At 39.9% G+C, this 25,871-nt stretch overlaps 2 protein-coding genes across 4 annotated transcripts in view; one reads left to right on the top strand and one right to left on the bottom strand.

Annotated features, from left to right (window-relative positions):
- LOC143423208 (uncharacterized) overlaps nt 1–25,871 on the top strand; it is a 236,895-nt gene that overhangs the window by 68,027 nt on the left and 142,997 nt on the right. The window lies entirely within an intron of this gene.
- LOC143423206 (lachesin) overlaps nt 1–25,871 on the bottom strand; it is a 191,846-nt gene that overhangs the window by 34,781 nt on the left and 131,194 nt on the right. For 2 of the 3 annotated variants that reach the window (XM_076894359.1, XM_076894360.1), the window contains one exon: nt 10,861–11,021. In XM_076894359.1, the coding sequence (XP_076750474.1) occupies nt 10,861–11,021 (161 nt within the window). The remainder of the gene's footprint in view (nt 1–10,860; nt 11,022–25,871) is intronic. The other variant, XM_076894361.1, reaches the window with a different exon arrangement.

Here is a 25,871-nt window from a genome sequence, read left to right as displayed (position 1 = left end):
TACCCAATCGAGGAACGCGAAATCAATAATTTATTTTCAACAGGTCCACAGTGCCGTAAAACTCACCGTTCCCACCTACCGTTCGCAATTAACAGTTTCTCAATTTATTTTTCAATTCGAACGGCTCCACGAAACCTGGCCAGCCCCTGAGAAAACTGCGTTGAAACGTTCGCTCGTTCCACGAAAGAAAAGGGGGCTCCATCCCTTTCTCTCTTCTCCGGCAACGAGCTGGCTGCTCGAAATATTCACGGAAAGTCGAAAGTCACGGAACGATCCCCGCTCGCAGGGATCGCAGACGCCGAAAGAAGGAGCCGAAGAAGGGAAACCCTTTTCTCGTTCGAAAAGCTCTTCGCTGGGACGGCCACGAAATCCACCAGCCCACGCCCAACCCTGGTATCCACCTTGAGGGAAGGGTTCCAATATAATCCCGCCAGGCAGGGACGAGAACAGCCTCGTGTCCCGCAAGAGATCGCAAATTTGCAGCACAATGAGTGGAACGACTTAAAGGGCCGTGGCTCTATGGAAACGAGTTTATCTTAAGCGAAAGAGACGACCCCACCTCCCCTAATGCAGTTTCCCTTACGCATTTTCAACTTACGACCGTACTGGCGCGGTCTCCTCGCCTCTCGCCGAGGGTCGAGGGCAGAGAAAGGAGAAAAAGAAAAAATAGAGAGGAGAAAAAAATGAGGGAAAAAGAAGGACGAGGAGAAATTGCAAGCGTATACACGGGGCAGGAGTATACGAAGGATCAAAAGGCCGATGGGAAGAGCACGGGAAGACGGCGACAGAAGAGGAGAAAGATGCGGAGGAGAGGAACTGGGTGGTCTACGGGGTGACTCTAGTCAGATATATCACACTACGTGCACCTATCTCTCGCGGTCTCCATTCTCGGCCCTCTTTCATATGCAAAACCATCGTCGGCGTTCTATTGTGGCGCATTGTGGGATCAGAAGCCTCGGTCCAGTCTACCACACCTCGTTTATTTCCCGCCATCTTCTCTCGCCCGTCCCCGTTGCCTTTCTCGGGGTTTACCTATACCCGGGTGCACCTCACTTTTCGTCCCACGCCCCCTCTTTTTCACCTTCCCACCGTCTTCGCTCCGCCGTGCATCGTTCTCTTTCATCGTCCAGGTTCGACTCTACGGGTATCCTTCGGAACATCCCCCCACGCTTCTCGCATCCGCGCTTTTATTTCCTCGACTTCTGTTTTCGGCTGCGAGCCACGGGCTGCTCCTTTCAACGGCATGCAGATAAATGGATAAGCTCGCTAATTAAAAGTTTCACAGGTACCCCACGGATCTCTCTTCCCTCGCATCCTGATGCGCATCCGTTGGGTCGCCCAACCCATCTCTTACTAACGTCGTTTTCTTCTTCTTTCTCCTCTTTCTTCCTGCCTCTCTCGTTCTCCTCGCTTGTTGTTCGTTACGTTTTCTGTTGCGTCTCTCCACCCCCTGTTAACCTGGTGTTTGGCTAGCTTCACCCCTCCTGTCTCGTCGTGCATTTCCGCAAGCTCTCGCGTTTGCACGCTGCTTTACGCGCCATGGACAAGTTTAAATGTTAGAATTTATTACTGGCCAGGATAGCAGCCTTGTTACAGTGAAACGCACTCATCCGCGGCGTTGGAGTTTATACACGCAACCCTCCAGCGCGATTAACCGATCCCGTCCGGTGACACGCACCGGGACTGCGGCTTACGCGTCCTGAAACACGGGACCGATCATTTTTCCCGTTATCATCGGCTGTTTCGAGCCTCGTGAAAGGACTCGCATGGTTTGTCGAGGGGCTCGTCGCGCGGTCGGTGATCGATCTTCCATTGGATCGCTCCAGAGCTGTGTTTCCCTTGTTTTCGGATTGATTTTAATCCGTTTCGAGGGATGAATGCCTGCCTTCGTTGCTGTAGTTTGCGTGGGGTGGTGAGACGGAACTGATGATCTTTCGTCGAATTTGCAACGCTTTACCTTCGTGTTGTAGGATATGTCCAGAGAAATGAATTGTATAATTTAGGAGATTTTTTTTTGAGATATTCGTATCGTTGGTTCTGGCTTTTGCTAATGTTTGATCTGTGCGATTTTAATTTAGCTTGATCCTTTTGCTTTTAGTGACTTTAAAATTATGTGTGTTACAGTGACTTCGTTTTTTGAAATTAGTGAAATACTGAGGGATTTTAATTTCGATTTCTGGATTCGTTTTTTATGAACTGATATGATCAAGAAGCATGAAAGCCAGCTAGTTATCTCTTTTATGTTTCAACGACGGACTCAGTATCGAAAGTCGATCGATTTGTAGCGTTTTTCGTGTTATGTAACTTTTTTGCAGGCTGTATATTTTTCTTTTTTAAAGAGAGGCTGAAAAATGGCCAATAAACAATAAATTCAACGTTCTCATGGTATTTATAGCAAGTTATAAAATACACACTCAGCCACAGATAGATACAAGATGAAATACATAAAGATATGCGACGAACATCATCAATCAGGAGTAACGCTTTCAAAAATCGACCTAGGTTTTTATTCCATCCTATCGGGACAGATTTGATAGCCGTTCGAAAACGCTGGTAACACGTTTTATCGTGTACAACGAAAAACTGCTGGTTTTTAACTTTTTGTGTTGTGCGTTTAATATTTCCAAGGAAATATGTAAATATTTGGAGTTCTGCATATCCCTGTTTTATTTTACACAAAATATATAGAATATAGAATGTCGAAACATAGTGGAGCAATTGATAATGGTTTAGAATAACAAGGAAAAAAAATAAAAAGGAATATAATACAATCGTTGCAAGGGACACTATATCACATTTATTTTTTATTGATTGTTTCTTTATCACTTTCAATTTCTAAATGTTCCTCTATATGTTCTCTCCAATTATTCCTTTCTATAAACTTTTTACTTCATCTTCTAGGACGTTCTGTTATTCCATAACATAAATTTGCATTTACTATTCCGCTCTCTGTATATGTACATGTCACTGTAGAATTCGCATGTCGCGCAAACATTTTACTAGGATCCGTTTCGATGTAAATTAATATAATATAATACAATCCTTATAAGGAATACTACATCACCTTTTCTTTTTATTGGTTTTTCTGTGTCACTTTCAATTCCTAAATGTTTTTCTATATGTTCTCTACAATCGTTTCTTTCTATAAACTTTTCACTTCATCTTCTAGGACGTATTGTTATTCCATAACATAAATTTGCATTCACAATTTTGCTCTCTATACACGTACATGTCACTGTAGAATTGGCACATCGCGCAAACTTTTTACACGTATCCGTTTCGATGTAAATTATCAACCCGCCTGGATAATTGGCCGGGAATTCATCGAGTACTCCACCCGTTATAGTGTTAAATAGATTAGTTCGGAGCGTGTACCGGGGAGATATGAATTTTGGAAACCATTCGCTTTGATACATGCACATTCGTCCGTGGCAAAGGCTTAGCTTAATCTTCCTGACTTTCGACGCAATTTGTGCCGTGAGTTAAACGAGCCGAAATTTTCCCGTACGTGCCATGAATCTTCCGTCTTACTCCTCACTCATCGTCGATCCTTACTGGCGAGCCTCATTTTTCAGGTTTGATTAACCGCGTCCTCGATTCCTGCGAGCGACGCCAGAGTTTTCAGTCGCGCGCCACGACTTTTAATGTAAATATCCGTTTAAATCACGGTTTTATCTCGCTATCGCTTCCCTGTTTCGCGACAGACGAAAAATATATATTTTACACGCGGTGATACATTGAGATCGATCGCTTTCGCGAATTTCCTCTGCGAAGAGGAGCAACGAACGATCACTGATTTTTCATGGTTTTGTAAAACGAGTTGAAGATATTAATATCTCTTTCGATTCTGGGTATTCAGAATTAACCATTGAGCAGTCGAATTACGAAATGAAAAATAGAACGAAAGGTAATAATAAATACTCATTCTCGTATGATACAGAAGTAGGTTACGGTTAATATCGTTATTGTATAACACAAAACCAGTAATCCAGCTGGATTATAACTTTGTGCACAGCATTTAATTGGCAATTCGGAATTATTTAATGCGAAAATAAAAGGGGAATTATATATTTTCAATGCTTTACTATCTGAATACGCCATAAGCTTTGATCAGAGTGATTCTATAGATCTGTTTCCTAATTGTACAGTTATAACTGTGATCATTTTCTTATGTAGACTTTAATGATTAGAGATAGTTTCTATTTGAAGTTTCTTAGCCAAGCAATCATACAATTATCCAATCGACGATCGTTAATTAATACCAGTGGACTTAAGATATCTACCCAATATCTACAATTGAAATTTCTCACGTGTTCGAGAATAGCTTCAATTCACCGATTTTCTATCTGCACTGAAAATCTGTCGAAGCGTAAAACTTCTTCCAAAACTATCCAACAGTTTCTCGATTTTGTGTTTGCGTTATTTCGCGTGCATTTTGAACGATTTTAGGAGCAAGGTCACGCAGAAAGAGCATAGGAAATGGGAAACGCACGATTGTTTGATCCCTCGAAACACCGCGCGCAAGTGGAGCAATGGATATGTTAATAATAGATTAGAAAACAATGAGCCAGTGATCTCTCGGGACTATTATAGTGAATTTCGAATTCCGCCTTGAGATTCTGCAATAATGCATACGTTGAGCCCCCGCTGAATGCGGAGCTTAACGTATAATGATGAATCAGTTGAATGCTTCATTATTTCTCTTCGGTACCGTTGTAAAGAGCCCGCGTTTTAATTAATCATTCACTGTGGGGCGGTTAAAATTGCAGCCAAGCGAATTTTATTAATAGATCGAAGTGCCTGTGCTGAATCGATCGATTGCTAATATAATATCAGCCATATTTTGTAAATTATGCAACCAACCATTGACTCAGCCAGAATTTTGATCGAATTTTGTGAACTTTTACGACACTGTTTTAATTCGGTCATTCTGAGCGTCGAGAAACTTATTTCTATCGAAGCTTCATATTTTTTTCATTGAATTTTTAACGAACATAGTATTTCTGTGAACTTTTATTACATTTGACAGTAAATTTTATCTTGAATATATTTGTTTAGCGCAGTAACCATTTGTAACGCTAAATTCATCTATCGAATGTCACTTTGTGATCTATTAAGGTCGCATAAAAAAATGTATTATTAATGAAGTCGTGAATTTAGCCTCAATGAATTTCTTAGCACCATATTTCATCTTATGTTAGTCGCAAGCTCATAATCATTTCGTACACGTTCATCGTATAAAATCTGACATCACACGTTCCACAAATGTACACCTGATTAGTGGATATCTAGTGCCTCTTTCTTTCTACCTTCTACCAACGATTAATTAATTAACCTTTCGCGTCAGCCTTATTTAATCTATATTAATGCTTGAAAAAAAAAAAGAATGACATGCTCATGCAACCTCATCATCATCACCTCTCATTATCATATAATCATGCATCAAGGCATGCCCCGTGTAAGTCGGAAATCAGAGGTACGCTAAGAACAATCTGATAATTCAACGCACCCGGCTCGATCGCCGTGGCACCGCTATTTACTTACGACGCATAACACATCTTAACATTGTGCACTCAACTGTCGTCCAATGCAGCTTGCATCATATTTCATCCCACGAACAAACAGTCTCAAGTGTGTTGTGCAATTGTGGAGGAACGTTTTGTGCGACATACGTTCGTGCTTTTATTCTTTTGGCTCTTTTTTTTTTGTTTTTTTTTTCTTATTCGCATGTGATGGATCAGTGGCCGATCGTGACACGCGATCTTCGCGGTTTGCTGAATATTTTTTTGCTGAGAACCACCAGGCTCGATTCTTAACCCTCAATCGCTCTAGCTAATTATTAATTATTAGTTGGCACAATTTTACTTTCGATTAAGTATCTCGATAATATTTTGTTTGGTTCAGGTTTGTATTTCCATGATTATGATTATTATAAAATTAATATTTTATTTGTTGCTGGATTAATCGTGCGAAATTCTTAACGTCTGATCAGGTTCCAATTGGAGATAAAAATTTGATCGTTAGAGCAGTTAAGGGTTAAGCGAATAAATCGTTGGTTGAACAATGTTAAAGGCTACAATTAAACAGGTATTTCATTTAGTCAAGAAAATGAACTGTAGTCAGCTATGCTTACTACAATAGTGATAAAAGTGTATGATTATACAATAATAATAGATTGAGACAGCTATTTAATTGAATAAATAGTAGAACACACTGAAAAAAAAATATATTTTCAACTTTAAAATTTCAAATGCAGTCGAGAATAAGATTATTAATTAAGATTCATCGATAATTCACTGTATCACAGTTTGGAATAATATTTCTATACATACGACACGTTATAGTGTAATCTCATGTTTAAGATCGAATGATCGGCGCTAAATTGTTTCTCTGTTCTTTATGTTTCAGCATGTCTCCAAGGCACCGTACGAATTTTGTCAGGGAAGTTTTAATTACGGCGTTTAAGCGTCGAAGCTTAAATCTAAAAAGCCAAGAAGCCATTTACCGCGCTTCAGTCGTTTTTATTGGTCACTGGAATTCCGCGGCAGTGTTGCCATTCGAAAATAGCCAATTGGGGAATTCGAATCTTCGACGAATACTTTCGCTACCTCTCTTCACTTGAAAATAATTGGAAATTCTTTGGGAGGAATCTCATCTCTTTTCTCGCGAATATATTACGCAAAAATAAAATACGGTCTTTGCGTTTTAACTTACTAATCGCTATAAAGATTAAAAAAAAAAGAGATCTCAAAATAAAATACTGACTTTACGTTTTAAGTTACTAATCGCTGTAAAGATTAAAAAAAAAGAGATCTCAAAAAAAAATACTGACTTTGCGTTTTAAGTTACTAATCGCTATAAAGATTAAAAAAAAAAAAAAATCTCAAAGTTACTTAACAGCAATTTTCTTCGACGATAAATTCCCAAAAAATTTGAATTACATTTATTATTAAAAAAAAAAAGATGGCACGTACTGGAGTGGACGGAAACGGCAACTCTCGATTAGCAACGTCGACGACACAATGGGAGCAACACGGAGAGAGGCTCCCTCTTGGAGGCTCGCGCGAAAAAGCGAAACCGTCGCCGCGGAACGTCGCGGGTTGGCAGAATGCATTTATTGCCGGGTATTCATCGGCGCGTGAATGGGAAGATTACGCTTTCCGAGTATGCTTATTTAAGTTACTCGTCTTGCTGGATACAGGGCGCGTCGCCGCGAACAACCGCGAGGAAGGTACGTTCACGGTGGCTTCCCTGAGCGTCGCGCGAACGAATACTCGAGCCGGAAGAGCGAGGAACGGAAGCACGCGAAAAATGTTGACGCGGGGCCGCTCGGAAAGTTTCCGAGGCTCGTCTCGTTCGAAGAGAACAAGACTTCTGGACGTTCTAAAGCTATTTGTCTTGAATTTATTGCTTTTTCTTCCGCGTTGTTCAAGTGTTTGCTTTCAACTACATTTTCTGTCTCGCCTCCTTGTATATCTTGCGATTCTGCGTGGTCATTGTTCTCGTGAAACTTCTATTGTTCATCGAAATGAGCTGAGAAATCGAAAGGAAGACGTCAAGTATCCATAATTTGGAGTTTGCCAGGTATAAAGCGAGACTGTAGGGATTGAAAATTTTCAGACAGCTCCCGCTATTTGTTGACCGCTTTTTCAGGTGTAAATTACAAGATATCAGACGGTTGTACCGGAGCGATTTGTCATTCAGCGTATTCGCAAAGGGGCAAAGATACTCGTCGCACTTACGGCTGTATATATGCGCATACATTTCGCGCAAGACTTTAACCGGGTCTCTTGATCATGAGGATGAAAATGAAAATGATAATTTGTCGTATACGAATCAGCAAGTCAAATAGACGCGAGTTAGGCGAGCGGGCGTTTCGAGCCGCGCCGCGTTCGAGAAAGAATGATGATTATCGTCGCCAGGGCGGGGGATGGACGAAATTATGCATACACTTTCGAAACATTTTGTCATTGCCTTCGCTTCGGCTTTCTAATCGAGTCGATATCGTTTTTTCCATAGGTTGGTCATTGGAGACCTCGTTCAAACTCTTTTGCGATCTTTCTTACGATAATCAGTAATGATACTGTCGTGTTATTTTAGTCTGAGAAAGGTAATATTTGCGAGTGAATTGTTGTAATGTAAACGCATGGGTTTTCTAATTTTTTGTTCAATGAAAATTGATTAGAAATTATTTGAGACTCATTACGAACGTAAATGTGAACAGCAGAAAATGGAAGTGAAAATGAAATTTTCGTCCTAAGTTTTTCTTTTGAATTTCTTTCCATCGAGTACATTAAGTAATTTTAAGTTAATTAAGATTAGTTGGAAGATACAAGCGATATATATCAATGTCTTTAAACTATTTCGCGAAAGACTGCCTTCGCGTAGGATCGTATAACTGGCGGTGAATTGCATGTAACGTAAGGAAGAAATTAAACTGTGAACTCCATTAGGCGAAAAGAATCATCCATTCCTGGAGTTATAGAGTTTAAGGTTTCGAGGCTTAATTAAAGTCCACAGAGTAACTTCCGGCGAAAATCTCTCTTCGGAAAGAAATATTCTCACTTCTTTCACCGACTCCTCCGCGGAGCAAGAAATTCGTTCAACAAGTGGGATCGTAAAACTGTCAAACATACTTCTTTCAATTTCATTCGCGAAGTCGTAGCTTCTGCTTGCGCGAGATAATCAAGTAAGAACTTTGATTCACGTAAGAATTAATTTGGACACGTTTATTGGGACGCGAACATCTGCTAATATTATAATTGTGAAAGTTCACTCCTATTCAAGTGCTTTGTGGAAAGCTATGTGAATGAAAATGTTCCAGTAGATATTAATTTCAAGATGTTTATAGTAAATTTAGAACAAATATGGAACTTTTTGATACTCGTTGGTACAGAAAAATATCCGTTAAATATTTTTTTTTGAAAATTACTTTTGAAGTTAAAAGTTTTTTGCGAGGACAATGCTACAGGGAAAAATGTGGAAACCAGTTTTTATAGAAAAAAGGGGCGATTAAAATCTTTGCAAAAGAATTAATTAAAATATATCCAACAGAATAAAATAGATTGACTAATAATGAAAATAGTTTTGAGATTTAACATGAGTGACTAATATGAATTTCTCCGGCTCTTAAAGCAAATATGTAAATGTCGGTTAAAATATTTTATGTTGTTATTGCATATGTGCGAGGTATTTGGAAATTATTTAGATAAATTGAAATGAAGGGAGAAATCACTTTTCGTGTTAATATTTGACGGTGGATTATGTATAATTGACTACTCGACTCCACAGTTACTAGTTCTTTGGTCTGCTCTCATCTAATCCTTTATCAGCTATTGCTTCGATCCTGCACAATCTACTTTTCAAGCCACCGCTATCTTTTTTATACTGTTTCAGAGGCAATGCCATTTTTTATGTAAATACTACTCCATATTTTCAGTTCGGTAAATAACATTCCGTTTAACTAAATCAGTTTAATATTTGCTGGATCGAGATGTAGATAGAAAATAAATATTTTTCACGGTACAACGAAATACATTTGATGCGAGCATTGAAAAATGGATTTACCGTGAAACAGTCTCACAAAAAGCACATGCTACTTTGGTATCGAAACCTAACAGCGATTGGAAGGGCCTGTTCGCATCGATTTCTTCTTTTATTAATTTTCATTGCAAAACGTGACTCGATATTTATAAAAAAATTAGGCAAAATGTATGCAGAGTGTTTCATAACGATAGACTGTAATTCTATAAATATTATTATAGAAAAATTATTCTATTACTAGATATAGAACACATAGTTTATTAATTTATTATTTGTTTTTCCTTGTGACTTTGTAAATTCTACTCGATCAAAAATATTCCATACGATTCTTAAGATCTGGAGAGAAAGAAAATAAATTTTGAGTCTGCTCGTAGACTCATTATCAGAGACAATTAATAGAATCGTACCTTAGCATTTTCTTACGTACGAACTAAAGGATGAAAACGAGAACTTGTAAGAAACGTAGCAAGTGCTGCAATACCGTCACAATAATTTAAACAACTCCCTCCTTTTTAAAGATTCCACTAAGTTAACTCTAATCATTATCAGATCCGCTCTTAGCCTAACTGAAACACTCTGCACACTACTGCAAAGACGCTCGAAGCGAACGAACCGATCGCTCAACTACGTCCAGGACAGCCCTGTCGCGACACTCGTCATCGCGTCTACACAGTGGCGGGGAAACAATATGCACGAACTCCTCTCACAAGCTATCGTCAGCTATTCCGCAAGCTATTCTTTCCCTCATTCCCCTCTCCTCTGTGTTTCGACGCGGGTTTCCTCCCGTGTCTCCCTTATTTCTTCTCGCCCGTTTCTCTACCCCACCCTCGCGTGTCTCTTGCCACCGAGACGAGTCACCTTCCGGTCGCGGGGCTACGTACGCGCAGGAAAAGTCCGTGGAGAACGCGCGAGAGGAGGAGGTCGGACGAAGGATGCAAGGTTGGGGATGTAACGCGCGCGAAAAGTAGAAGTCACGAGCGAACGGGGGTGGCTGGCACGTTCGTCCGTGTGCCAGCTAGTTTCTATCGGCTGCTGGGTGAAAATGGATGTCGTACAGAGAGAGATGCTTTGGTGATGGTGGTGGCTGCTGCGGTGGTTACTTTGTTTTTTTTTCTTTTTCATAGCTGGCAGTGGTGCAGTTAAATGCAGTGCTGTGAGGTGCAGGCACACGCGCATATAAGTAGTGCAGTAGTAGTAGTAGTAGTAGTAGTAGTAGTAGTAATAGTAGTAGTAATGGTAGTAATAGTAGTAGGTAGTAGTAGTAGTAGATAAGGTAGTCCATTACAGGCGCACACAGGTTAATGGTAAAATAGTTACCCGGGCCTTGGCGCCGCCAGAGTGATCTCCGCTCGCGGAGGAGGAAGGACTCACCCGGTATCCACCGAGGTTGTTCACCACACAGGTGAAGGTTGCGTCTCGACCCTGCGGGATCGTTATGTTGACCAACGGGCGCACGAAGTCTGGCTCGAGCCCCGACACTGCAACAGTTAAAACAGTCATTCGTTTATTAGAGCAAACGTGAACGAACCGTCCGATCTCTTGTCACTTTTACCGATCGAATTCTGTTATCAGTTGCACAATTGGACAAATTGATTTCCAGCCATTTTCGAGTCAATGTTTACCACGATCGTTCGTTTGGACGGAGAATTTTATTCGCTGCTTAAAGGATTAATGGCTACACGGCCAGCGGATGCTTGAAATGGGAAATGAATGATATCGGTCTTGGCGCTCTGAGGTGGTGTTTCCTGGACAGGTGATTGTGATAAATAGAACGCTGCGAGGTGTGATTAACATGCGCACGTGCGTGGTAAATATGTAGATGGAAGAGAAATTGAGAAATAGCATCGCAGTGCTTGAAATCTCGAGGAGTAAAAGGATAATTGATCGAAAGAACAAATTTGTTTGTGACTGAATTTGCTCGTTAATTTTCTGCTGCATTATTGAATAAGTAAGTTAATTAAAAGCAGTAGTGAGAAATGCGAGGGTAATAAATAAAAAAGGGAAACGTGTCGTATAATGGCAAAAAGGTAGTGCCAAAATGTGCTTTACGGATATAATGAAAATGGACGTGCAAAGTGAGCGACATCTTGTTACAAATTAGATTAACCCCTATTTCGATTACCAAGAAAATCTCGTTTCCAGACATATTGCTGTTAACGAGCTAAATTATAACCATCAGCTTTTGATCCCTTAAATATATCCGAAGCTGTCGAAAATTCTATCGACCTATACTCTACGTTAAATAAAATCATGAGAAATATAAGAAAATGAGAACCGAAACTTTTCTATTGTACATATAAAATTGCTAGCAAATAGTTTCACTCGCAAAATTTGGCAAGATATTTTCCTTTCCACGTGCACTTCTCTCAATAACTTGCATCACGGATCGCCGTTCACGCATAATAAATTGGCAAATTTCTGGCTGCAGAGAAACGAAAAACTCTGCATAGAATTCCCGCGGATTCAATAATAATTAACCGGCTGAAAAATGCGGACGCGTCTAAAAAGTGGCTCGCGAAGGAGTGTAATTTTCAGAGAGATCGGACATTCTTAAGAGAATGTTATCTGCGAAAGCAAGCAACGTCGAAAAGTTTTACCGTGCCACACTTCGGATACTTTATCTACCCCGGTACAGAGTGGCACGGAAAATTCAGCTCCTTCAGATTTTCATTTTATCTTCCCCCTTTTAAAAGGGAGCCCTCGCTCCATCTCTCCAACCCCTTTCTCTCTTGTAAGTACCACTAATTCGGCACTGATCTCCGCGCGAACACTTTCTGATATCCTCGATAACGGATTTCATTGGCGGATCAAAAGCGTCGATTAACCCCTTCGAAGTTTTTAGTACGACGGGGGGCGGAGCGTCGCCGGTGTAATTGAAATTCACAGGCTACGGGAGTTGAAAAATTGAAAATTCACCGAACAGAGGAGATTAAAAAAGTAAATTCGCGGGAACAAACGCGCACCGTAAAAAGACAGTGGAGATAACGTTACTTCAACCCGCGGCGAGGCGAGATAACCGCTTGCATAACTAATGTTCAGGTTTATGGATTAAAGTATTCGCCGTGATAATCGTTGCTCGCTTTTTTTTTTGCCTCTTCCTCGTTCTCCACAGAGGTGGTATTTTATTAAAACCTCTTCGATCTTTGAAGCGCAGCATTGTCGCGAACCTCAGAAAAGGGCTGTAAATATGCAACTGCGTGAAGTATTTGCTGGCAAATAATTTCGTGAATACTGAATACAGATGAATGTAAATAATGTCCAGCCGTGCTTTATAATAATCTGACACGCGCGCGTGGATAATTTGTCTCTGAGAGTGAAAACGAAAAAAGCTTGCGAAATTTCAAGAACTCTGTTAAAAATTAAATAACAGGGTGGAATTGTAGGTAACGAAAGGTAAAATTGAGTCGCTACATTTTTTAGCGATTATACGACTCGGTTGGCGAAGGTATGCGTGAATAATTAACTTCTCGTTAAAATTCATCGTTGCGCAATCGAACGACTGCTTTTGCGGATTACTGGCACGAAAACCGTGGTTCTTAATCAATGGGCTTTTGTATCGGGTAATTGTTAATCCACTAGAACGTGCGCGCACGTTTATAATACTTCAACAACTTCGCTGAACAATAGACTCACGAGCCATGAATTTGATAACAAGGAATAAAATATCGCCTGATAATAAAAGTTACACGGTTCAAATTAAATATTTTACCCGCTCGTTTGCTTGTACAACGCGTCGCAGTATCCTGAATTATAATTTTCTCAACGACCTAACACGCGATCCATTGTCGCAATTAAAATGTAATTTATCATCAGACAGATTTACCTTGCCTAACCAAATAATTGCTTTCGAAAGTTCGTTGGTTCGTCAATCGCCAAAATAAACCTTTCGATTACGGGGCAAATGTATGCACATATTCATGCAGAAATTCCGCGGAATCGACTGTTTCCTGCCCCGCGTACGAGAAGACGTACGTTTCACAGAGAACACACAGTTGGTCTAACTACATTCACCGTAAACTAGTTTTGCAGGAGACCAGGTTGGTAAACCGTGGAACGAAGCGTTAAACAACGAATCTTTAATTTTCCCTTTGCACTCCTATGTCGAATGTGACTCGATCTTAGTTTTTATCTCAGAAGCTCCATTTTTGAGTCTCACTCGACATTATTTCATGTTCAAATAAATAGATGTGCACACGTTATTGACGCTGTTACTTATTATTATTATTAAATGCGTGTATCATATCTTTAAGAAAAATTATAATCTAATCATCAAACATTTAATTCCAATGTACTCGTGTAAGGAATAGCATTATCCGTCACGCATTGCAGTGCTGTATCATTTACACGTAATTCGCGTTAGACTTTGACGTACAGAGAAACAGCCTCGCGCAAAATTCACCTGTGCCTAAAGGGTTAAGCGAGAGAAAACTTACATATCTTACATCAACTTGCTCAGAGTTTCGAAATTGAAATTGAGATAAAATTCGGGGTGCAAAGGGTTAAACCGTGACTCACCACCTCTTCTCTGTCCACGATGAATTTACGACAGAATATCGTCGTCTTTAAATAAATAAATCTCTCGAGAAGTGTATTGGCCAGTTTTAAAAACGTCTGAAAGCGGAATCATTCGAATGCAGAGTGGCGTATTGAGACGTTCTCGTAAATCGCGTAGCAATGAAAAATTAGATGGAGAGCCGCTGGTATCTCGAAACGTAGCTGGGACGACAGTTATGCGATCGAACATATATCAGCAGCGACTTGCCGCGAAATAAAGGTACGTTCAATAAAGCTACCCGAGTCTGGGGCAAAACTGATTCACAGCGCGAGCTTTTTCGCGGTTCTCAAGGAAAAACGTAAGCTGGTGGAATTCGAGTTCACCAGGGCTGGTTCGCCCCGATATCGTGTAACAAGAAACAGACGACCACTGGCTGGTTTCTGCGGTTAGGCACATTCTGTCGTTGGGATTTTTGGTCGAATAAAAACGTATAACTTGCTCCAATGGTGCAGTCGAACGTATACGATGATGTACAACGCGTTTAAAGAGAGTCAGTGTAAAATAAGCAAGGAAGTTTTGTGGTTTAAACGGTACGATCATTTTATAAATTGTATTTTGGTCGAATAAAAACGTATCACTTGTTCCAATGGTGCAGTCGAACGTATACGATGATGTACAACGCATTTAAAGAGAGTGAATGTAAAATAAGCAAGGAAGTTTTGTGGTTTAAACGGTACGATCATTTTATAAATTGTATTTTGGTCGAATAAAAACGTATAATTTGTTTCAATGGTGCAGTCGAACGTATACGATGATGTACAACGCGTTTAAAGAGAAAGTCAATGTAAAATAAACAAAGAAATTGTATCATTGTACATACAATTTATCCGTGAGCGCATTCGTTACGAATGTATGTATCCATTTATTTAAATCAGATATTGTTTTATTAGAAGTATGAGTTTTTTTAGTTTTCGTATGCCTGTTATTAGATTTAAAAATCGTAGTTCTAATTTTCCATTATATTATGGCTAAACGAATAGTCTGTCACGTAGAATAATCCTTTTGAAGTTGTGAGGTCACTCGTGCAACGGCTCGCCGACTTTCTTGTTGGAATGAAATTTTTTAAATGCCACGGGACTGGATTAAAGCGAGAAATTGTTTTTAATCGAATCCAACTTCCGTTCGTATCGCTCTACGATTCTACAACGAATTTCAGCCTTCCATGTTATTATTATATTCTACGACGATCATTAAATCAAGTAATAATTACTGTTACTTTTATTAACTCGATACGATACATTTCTCTGCTATTAACTGCGACACAATACATTTATTATTTTTTATTATTGTACTCTACGACGATCATTAAATCAAATAATAATTACTGTTACTTTTATTAACTTGATTTAACTTTTATTAACTTCATTTCTTTGCTATTACTGCGACACTATACATTATCCATTTTGTACGTAAATATTTTAATTCGCTCGTCAAGATTTGATTATTGTAAATTATTTAAAGATTTTTCCGGCAGTCAGTTAATTTTTTCGCGAATCTCTATTTCGATTCTTTCAAAAGGTAGCTGACAATTGTTTTTTTTTTTTTACGAACGTAGGCAGAAGACAACAGGGTAAAAAATAAATGGGGATGGTTTTCTGAAATATCAAATGTCATTTATGCGAGCGCGGGTCAGCGGTTTATGACAGTTCGTATGAAAGGGCGCAGCCATTAAAAACTCTTTCAACCCCGGCAATCATTTTCAATATTTTTTCGCCGATTGAAATTCGGTTACACGCGCGCGCACGGCACAGAGGGATAGCAGTTCCTCTAAATAAACCGTAGACACTTTATCAGCATTATTGCGTGTCGCAATGTGTCAACAAGGTAACGTCCGACAAACCGCAGACAAATTTAGCGAACGAAACTGTTGGTCAAACAAAGGATAATAAATCATATTTTTCATTCCTTCGTGGAACACGATATATTTTAAATGTCCTGAAACAAGGTAATTTAATTTCATTCGATGAACATCTGCAATGACTGTCAGTTTTCCGCAATTTAAATTTTATCCTAGATACTCGACGCAAGAAGATGGCAGGAATTTATAAAAGAGTGGATACAGTTAATAATAGGATGCACTTCGAATAATAAAAACTTGACAGTACGTTTAGTATATCGGTTTGCGTGACAAAACTAGATGGAATAAATGGAGTTTTACTGTACTTCGATATTCTAAAACTGTCCTACTGAGACAGCTTAAATGAAAGTGGATTTTACCAAGTATTATATTTGGCACAAAGAGTTTCACAGAATGATATCGACTTAATTTAAAAGACTTTAGAATATATTTTGTAGAGGTTAATGTTCACTTCACTACCTGAAAAATGTTATATATATATTTGTAGCGTTGAAGTTTGGGATACGAGGCAGAATAGTATTTTTGCAAGAGGGCTGTGAAAGGGAAAGTTTGACGAAGGCCAGACCCAAGGGTCGACGAGTGCTTTTGCGGGCAATACGTTAGCAGGGGTGGTGAGTGTATGCTGGTGGGAGCAGGATGTTGGAGAGAGCATTTTCAAAAAGGATAAGCGTTCTCGCGTTGCCTAGAGAGAGGAAAAAGGCTTGCATACTGCGCCTCTATATTTTTTAAATAAATCGTAATTACTCTTCACAAGAATACCACGTGTAGAAAGAAAATGAGATACTTAAAATTGAATTACTTCTGAACGAACCATTCTTAGGGGTTAATTGAATTTTAAAAGGAAATATTCGCGCTACAGGTTTAATACCTTTTATTTTATTAGTAAACCTCAGGAAGAAAATTGACTTGTTCGATGCTTTTAATACAGTGTGAAGCTCCTTGCTTTGGGTCGCTGTGAGAGTTAAAGAGAAGGGGTAGAAAGAGAAGAGAACGTTTTGTCCTGGATTTGCTAGTGCACTCATCAGTTAAGGATAGATTGGGAAATTCTCAAGTGTCATAAGTGTAAATTCCAAAATATTACGACGATGGTCACCCAGAGTTACAAAAATCGTCCAAAGTCGATGTTCTGGCGAGAGAAAAAAATCGCTGGTTGCTAACAAATTCGCGTGCACGCCACACGTGGCCAATTGAAAGTTGAAAACTCTCGAGTTAGTTTCGTTCACGGTTCGAGTGTATCGGGGTGGCGTTGCTAAAAATTTATTTCATCGCGTCGAACGTGTCGTGTTTCCGCGACACGGCGAACGAGAAACGGGCGCAACTTCTTGCCGCCACGCTGTCGCGAAATATTAACCCCCTCGTGCTCGATGTCGCGGTGGTACGCGCGACATCGTATCACGTTCCGCGGAAAATTCTCTTTTTCCCTTTGCGTGAGAAAGAAAATGTTTTATAATTATACGAAATTAAGTTTCGTGCAATTTCTTTTATTTCAGATTCGTTATTCGCTGATGTACCGTTCTTAGATCAATCTTCGAGCATCAATAGCTTTTGTTTCGAATAACCATGCGACGGGCAATGAAAGTATATCACATCGTGGTACAGCGTAGCAAACGAAATTTGTTTTCTTCGATTTTTTTTCAATATTTGAACGGTGACACGTAACAAATCAAGAGTTTCTTTATTCTTGACATCCGTGTATGGGACACGGTGTTATACGTTTTTGTTTCAAGTTGGATAACTATTGGAAAAATCTAGAACTTCGGAATGGGAAGTATATTTTTATACCAGATATATTTGTGACCAGATACATTCTGATCAAGATTAAATCAAATTATATACCTTCGCATCGAGAAAATGTGGTTTGAAATAAATTACTATTTAGGTTCCATACTTTCTATTTATGAGATCGTTAAAAATAATTTATACGCTTCTCCCCTAACCCTCAGTATGAAATATACAATCTTGAGATATGGTTTCTGCATTGGTATCTAAGATATTTTCGTAAACCATTAATATTGCAGCCAGAATCGATGCAAGAAGGAAGTTGTTGCTCGATAGCGTTGAATTTAACCTTCGAGCGTTAAATTTGCATACGATTTTTCTTTATTACATTTTCAGCTGTTTGCAAATTAAAATAATGAAGCAAATTTTATGGAATCCATACTGACAAAATTGTAAATTATTTTTTCTAACAATTACTATTGCTTCTCTCCTCGAAATTCATCACGATTAGCCAAGTCATCAAACACAAGTAACAACAAAATTTCATCGTTCATAAAAGAAAACGGCGAAGAAGAAAGTGAGAGGATGTCGAGGACGAGAAAATTGTTGAATATCGAGTCCACGTTGAGCACCGGTTATCAAGGGTATCATAGAGGCATCGCGACGAGGGTGCGGAGGTGACGCGAGGGGTGGTAACGGTGCCGACTGAATTTTACGAGGGTATTTACATGGGCGCAATATTTTATAGAGCACTTAATGCCGGGTCACGTTTTGTCTCTCAGTGGCTATGCGGCCATCTATGAATCAAAGTGCGGTTTAAAGATTTCCTTCTCACCTCGCCACGTGGTGCGGATAAGGAACCCGCCTGAAATATTCTACGCCCTATCTCTCGCCCTCATTTTCCAGCGTCCCTTTTTGTTTTACCCTGATGCTTATCAATCGCGCTGAAAAGCATGCTTTTTATTACACGCTTTCTGTGAAACTATTCTCTGATATTCCAGTGGCTGATAGAAACGAAGGAATCGGGGTGGTGAATTTTCATTTCTTGCGCTACGTCCCTGTTAGAATAACTTTAAAAAAATCGAATCTTGCGTAAAAACAGCTAAGTTCGTACGCTAATGAATTTTTATCGCAAAGAAAGGTGTTCTTCGAATCAGCGACCCTGCGTCGAGACGCGAGTCTCGTTTCTATTTCCGCTGGAGGCTGGTTGTCTTGGCTGTTAGTAATGCACGCGCGTTAGGAAAGGGGGCGAGTGGCTGGCACGAAGGAAGCGGAGCCAGTTGGAAATTGGAAACGCGGAGAAACGCTCGGTTGTTACGTTGTCGCGTGCGATACCGTTTGCGTCGATCCTCGAACAAACTGCACGCACACGCGTGACGGGGCTGGTGGAACGGGAAGCAACAAGAGGATGGCCTCTCTTGCGCGGCAATTTTGATGCGGAGGATGCTGCGGCGTATCACGTTTAGCGAGGTAGTTGAGTGTTTTGTGGCGAGTGCCAATTGAACTCGGTGCTAGTTTTGTTTTATCTTCTATTGGGCTCGTTTATTCTACTTTGAACGGAACTATGAACGCGAATGCGAAGCGGTTTTTTAAATTTCTTGCCATTTTTATCACTGGCTAGTTCCTTGAGAATTCGCAGAACTGTGTAACTTCTACTGCGTAAATATATTAAAAAAAAAACATGTACACTAGAGAAATCGTAGACTCTTTAATGTATTCTAACAGTCGAAAAGATGTAGTCAAGCAGTGAGCATTCGAAGAGACGCAGCATTTTTAATATGAACCTAGTATGGACCTTTCAGTCATACTATTACATCAATTTGTCATTCAATCAAATAGCTCATTTTTTTAAAACATTAGACTCGACGCATTTACGCGAAGAGACCGTCTAAATTTCCTGTGTCTGTAAAAGGACGTAGGATCGCACGCGACAGGAAGTCCAGTTAAAGACCGGATAGAGGTTTACGACCACTGCGGACCCGGGATCTCAAAGCATCCCAAGGTCGCCATCGAATCGCATGCATCACGTCACGAGCACTTAGTGAATACGACTGAATGGCTAATCATAAAACTTTAAATGTACGATCGATACGTGTGAGAGAGTTCATAGTAGATTAGAGGATTACAATAATTAGCAATTACAATTGCATACGCTTTGGCGAGACGTGCGCCATTAACTCTAATTGCCGGTATTTTCCCTCGAACATTCTCTTATTCTCGCTTCCTAATGCATTGCGGCGGTCCCCTGGCAATTTCGTCTCCCCGGTGTTTCTATTATTTAAATAGCCTCCGAAAGACGACGAATATTGCAATTATTTAAATTGCTCCCGACAGACGGCGGATATTTACGTTGAATAATTTAAAACTGATTGAATTCTCAATCCCACTACCTCCATTTCAATATCATCCATTGAATATAACACTTAACCGAACGCGCGGCCAGGTAAATAAATATCTTTCCACCCCCTTCGTTTCACCGTCTGACAAGAAGAATGCTACGAAATTTAATTAACCAATGGAGAGTGGAGAATTCAAGTAACGTGTCGCGAAATCACGCGTCGAGTTCACTCAAGTTCAATCAGTCGAGAAGAAAAAAGGGGATGGAGTATCTGGCGACACTTCCAAAGACGCACAGGGTGCAAGTGCAGAAGATGGGCCGCGTGTACGCTAAAACGACGCGCTTTAATTTCGCGCGGCGGAACCTCGGCGGCGAATGCAATTACTCTTGCAATCAATTTAGATAACTCGCAGTAGAACCGGCACGTAATTGTTAACGCGATTATCCGGCTGAGCCGACTAGTCGCGGAGACGGGAACAACGGTCAAGGGGAAGCTGCGTCGCGTCGCAAAAGGCCCTCTCTCGAGGTCCTCTTCGACTGGGGGACAAAGAAGTCCGTCTTCGTTTGCGACGCCTCAAAGAAAGCAACTTCGTTGCGACTGGGGTGGCTGCCGCTGGTGCTCCAATTGAAAGATAAACATTTTAATTGTACACAGCGCTCGACTGTATCGTACAGAAGTGGTCTGTCTCGATATACTTTCTCTTCTTCAAATTTAAAGTTCACTTTTTTTTTGTGGGAAGTGTTAAAGGCTTTAAAAATCGATTTGATCTTGGAGAAACTACTCTTGGTTACTGAAACAAGCTTATTAAAGTCATGCAACTGAAGTGTAGCGGGTTGTAACAAACAAGATTAAGGATTAGAATAATTGCTATATAATGATATTATTTAAAATAATTTTCGTTTCTATTTGAATATAATAGAAGAGTGTCGGTAGATAATTTCTATAGATTTCTACTATTTTTCATATGATTCGCAGTTACATTTTTCACGCGATCAGAGGCATCGTTAATTCGTTACGATGGAAACCATAAGCCCAGCGTGTAATTGTTACCTTGATTAATGAACGTTTTTTCACGGTTCGGTCGTGCTTTCGACTGGTACGCGCGGATTTCGAAGAAGCCTCCCCTACCCTCGGTTGCTGTTCTGTCCCCTTTGATTTTGATAAATTCGAAGACGATGCCACGCCACCGTGGAATGGATTGCAGTCCCGTGGACGAGTTCTGTCGGGACGTTTGTTTCGCGACTATTTGTCGCGACACCCCCATTGTAAAGGGTGCGATACGCGCGAAATGTAAGTGGCAGGTTGAAGAGAATCGGAACTCGCATTGTACGCGATAAGAGATTAGTCACGTGTGATTAAGGTATTCAAGATTGCTAATGGATCGTCGCTCGTTAATCTCAATGCATACGTTCGCATAGAATTATTGTTCTCGAGCCTCTGATGAATTGTTACTCTGTCGCGACACGTATGGAGGTTACAAAATAAATGCTCTGATGATCGATTTGATTGTCAGCCTCTGATAGTTTCTACGAATTCTTATTTTGCTAAATAAAATACTTGATAGACAGAAATTACCAACTAACGCAACACTGCCTAATTTTCAGTTCCTCCGCAGAACGTACAAACGTCCCAATGCTACAATCGCAGTATCATTAAATGTACTGTTCTTTTCAATAATCGTCGATCTTCTTCTGGTACGATTATTCCAGCTGCTATCAGCTTGTGATCGTTTTTACGAATTCGTATTTTGTTAAATGAAATACTTGATAGACAGAAATTACTGACCAACGCAACACTGCCTAATTTTCAGTTCCTTCACAGAACATACAAACGTCCCAATGCTACGATCGTGGTACCATTGGATCTACTGCTTTTTTCAATGATCGTCGATATTCTTCTAGTACCATTATTCCAGCTGCTATCAGCTTGTGATCGTTTTTACGAATTCGTATTTTGCTAAATGTAATACAGGGTAGACAGAAATTACACAACACTGTCTAATTTTCATTTCTTTCACAGAACGTACAAACGTTCCAATGCTACGATCGTGGTACCATTAAATGTACTGTTCTTTTCAATGATCGTCGATCTTCTCTTGGCAACGTTACTCCAACTGCTTCAATCTAGATTGTCCATTAAATTGCAGACTTCGCGCGAACGGTCCGTAAAGATTCGGCCATAATACAGAATTATACGTTTACCGTGGTAATTGCGTGCAGGAGTTATCACAGAAACACGGATTCACAACGGTACCAGGTGGGCACTTGTACGCACGGCGGTATGAATATTAACACGCTCGGTTCCACACGAATTCACTCGGCCGTGCACCTACGTACGCTCGCAATATATTCGAAAACGTGCGCGTGTACACGCGTGCACGCGGCGGTACTAACGGTCGAACCTGGTACTCAATATTTCAAATGTTGTGAATTTGTGAAACCGTCGCTCCTCTTAGCCAGTGATGTACGCGCGGACAAGTGACACGAACTAGCATTGTTTTTCCACCCATGCGTTCCCGCGTGTATTCGAAAATTTACAAGAGTATCACCGCCGTGCCATGGAACGATCCATCCAACTTTGCGACCAGCGATTCAATCCCTCGAAACTTGTACTATGGACATGGGTTGCAGGAAGGACACGTGGCACGTGTTTCAATTCAAGTTAAGAATCGTCGAGATTGAGAAAAGTGCAGAAACTGAGAAAGCGTGGGACGTTTTATGATTCATTTCTCTTTGGCTGGTTAACGTTAGACTTGGCAATAAATTGGAGTGATCAATGTTTGGTATTTGGTTGTATCAATAATATAATTGCTTACTTTGTTTTTTTTCATTTTATTTCATTTTTATTGTAGTGCATGAATGATTCGTGGATTTCTTTTTTCAATTGCCTCTTCTTTTTCTGGTTTCAATATTTTCGAAAAATTCGATTTTATTGAAATGGATAGTTTTCATCCCCCTCATAAAATATAGACAAACCTTTTATTTTATCTTCAGCCAGGTTTCGAGAAGTCAATCAGGTGATGGCTCGAGCGAAGTAACGATGCTTAAATATTTAAGAGAATCTCCATTTCCTTCTTTTGAAAAATTAATGTATAGTAAAAGGATTCATTTTTGTATGTGTCAGGTTGGATTAGAATATGGATATGATTAGAATTGCACTTAAAAAATCTTCCGTGTCCTACTTATATATTGCTTGTACAATCCATTCGATTAACTGCAAGGATCTTTTACTTCAGTTGGTTAAAATCATTCACGCGAATAATTTTATAGACTTCTCGTTTAAAGTAGTACTAAAAATGATCTGAATGAAATAGTGAAAATATTGGTTCGTTTGATCGTATCGTTCCATTAATAATATAACTAGAATACAATAAGCATTACTCTGACAGTACACATTTTATGTCGATGAGAAATTAATTCTAAAATTAATAACGAACAGTTCTATTAAATGACAATTAATACGTCCTTAAATAATGGATACGGGTAAGGTAGCACAGCTAGCAAACTGCAATTAAATTTAATTCGTACGAACATCGATCTGGCTTACGGTCAAAGTGCGTACTATTTGGTTTAAACGGGTGACAACCATTTTTAATGAGTTTTCACGTGGCTCTCAAAGAAGCTTTTTTGTCGATTTTAATATCCGTCATGCCGCGCGTTTATGAGGATTTGGCCAGCCGTTTTTCGCGGAGAATTATTAAACAGGCGAATCGTATTAGAACGTAAATATGCTTGGACGACAATTATTGGTATACCCTCACGATTTTAACAGCGTTGCGTAGATATTCGTCTAAAGCAACGTAAAATATTAATTTAAATTAACTTAACTCCGTCGTAAAAATTCTATCTTTCCTCCATGCATTAAATCTGCAGTTTAGTTTTCCAATATATCTGACGTGTCAGTCAAATTTTATATTGGATTCCATAATAATTAATATTTCGATAAGTAATTGGAAAATAGATTTCTCATTTCATCCAAGTAGCGACTGAACGCTATGTATAACGAATATCAAAAATTATACTCTTGAAAATATTGATCGTATCTTTCGAACATTTCATATCATCATTTCTATTATATATTTCTTATTATTGGTATTAAGAAAATAATAATTTCTTAACTACGAAAAATTAATTGTTTCAGTTAAAATAAACTGCACAACGATCATTTTATCGACCATATTATTATAAACTACATAAACTGTAGATACAATTCATACCTCGACCATTATGTGCTACAGATGCATCGATCTATATTCTTGTAAAACAAATCTAAGACGAAGGTATCAACATCGACTAATTTGTCGCGCACACGTGAATTAAAAAAAATACACGGTTGAAGTATTCGTTTCGCGCTGTAGGCGAAACAATTTATTTTTCCTCGAATTTCCTGTGCCAGGATTGATTCCCCAATGGGCCGTGCTGGTGGAGCGAACGTCCTCGCGAGAGTAAATGGACATTCCAGTAATTTCAATGGCCATCCGTTGTATCGAAGCACTAATTTAAGTCGCGCGAAGAATTGCACCCTCCTTCGAGCGGCGTCTCGCTGTCTTTCTTCGTTTCTGAGAGAATGGAGCAACGCTTACGAGTTAGTCTTTCGAGTACGTGCCACTTGCACGGTGTTTATTCTGCCTTGGAACGTTACCAGCGACTATGGATAAAGTTTCGAGAATTTGCTAGATTATATTTATTTAAAATTTAATTTCTAATGAAAGAATAACGTGAAAATCGATCAAGATTTATTTGCATACGCGAACACATTTGTTGAAACCAAAATATCGTTCAAGCGTATCAATTTCATTCGGAAACGATTTTAATGTTCGAATACGTCAGTGTCTAATCTCTTCAATATTCCGTCGAAAGGAGGATCGAACGCGAAACAGCACTTCTCGCGTTCTCCGCGATGTAAAATAGTTTTCGCGCATAATTAAATAGTTTCGTGTAGTCGCCAATTATATCTTCCGGCTGAGGGAAAGTTCGCAGCTCGCCACGTTTTTGGTGAGCTTTAATCGATAAACTTTATAAATACTGTCGAAAAACCGCGTCGAGTTTAATCTCGAACTTTCAGATACGCTTTAAAATAATTCCACTTACGTTCCAATATACGCGTACATTTTAATCCTTTCCAGTTGACAATCGACAGATAATATTCACATCGTCACACGTCTTGCGTTCATCCCCAAATATTTCACCCAAATTAAATGAAACAAAAAATTGCACGCTATCAAAAACGAAGAAGACCACTTTGAAACATGAATACGCATGCACATCGTTCAGTTACGCCCTTACATTTCATCCATCCGCGTCAGTGCGGCGAGATTAACATCGCCAGAAACAAACGCAACCCTTCCCATCGTAGGCAACGAGCCGACGCGGACGAAATTGACTCGGGACGAAATATTAGGAGGAATCTATCAGGATTCATTCGCGGGTCCGCGGTACGTTACTAAATGGTCAATAGCTCTGGGAACAGCCAGCAATTAACTTCCACGCATTGATGAAGTAGGACCAGCCGCGTTCGTGGTTATTTTAGCAAACAGTGGCTCTCGCGCGCTCCTCCTCGCGCCACCCCCGTCGTTCACCCCCCGTGGAAATCGCATTAAGAACCGGAAACGATGGATGGCGCGGGATGTTTCGCGCGTAGCGTCGAATAAATTGAATAAATATTGCTCTCAGGGCCCGAGTATATCGTTGGGAAATATTTTGAAACGTCTTCGGCCGGGTGGAAGGCAAACGGGACAGCCGATTGCAAAAATTGATTCCTCGCGCTTTCATACGGGGGCAAACAGCCCCCGTACGTTTGCTGAGAAAATACGGAGGTCAATACTTTTCGAGACCGCCCAGGCGGGACGTTCGAGCTC

This window comes from Xylocopa sonorina, chromosome 4, assembly GCF_050948175.1.
Source record: "Xylocopa sonorina isolate GNS202 chromosome 4, iyXylSono1_principal, whole genome shotgun sequence".
Lineage (NCBI taxonomy): Eukaryota > Metazoa > Arthropoda > Insecta > Hymenoptera > Apidae > Xylocopa > Xylocopa sonorina.
Note: the sequence above shows the minus strand (reverse complement) of the source record. Positions and strands in the feature narration are given on the sequence as shown.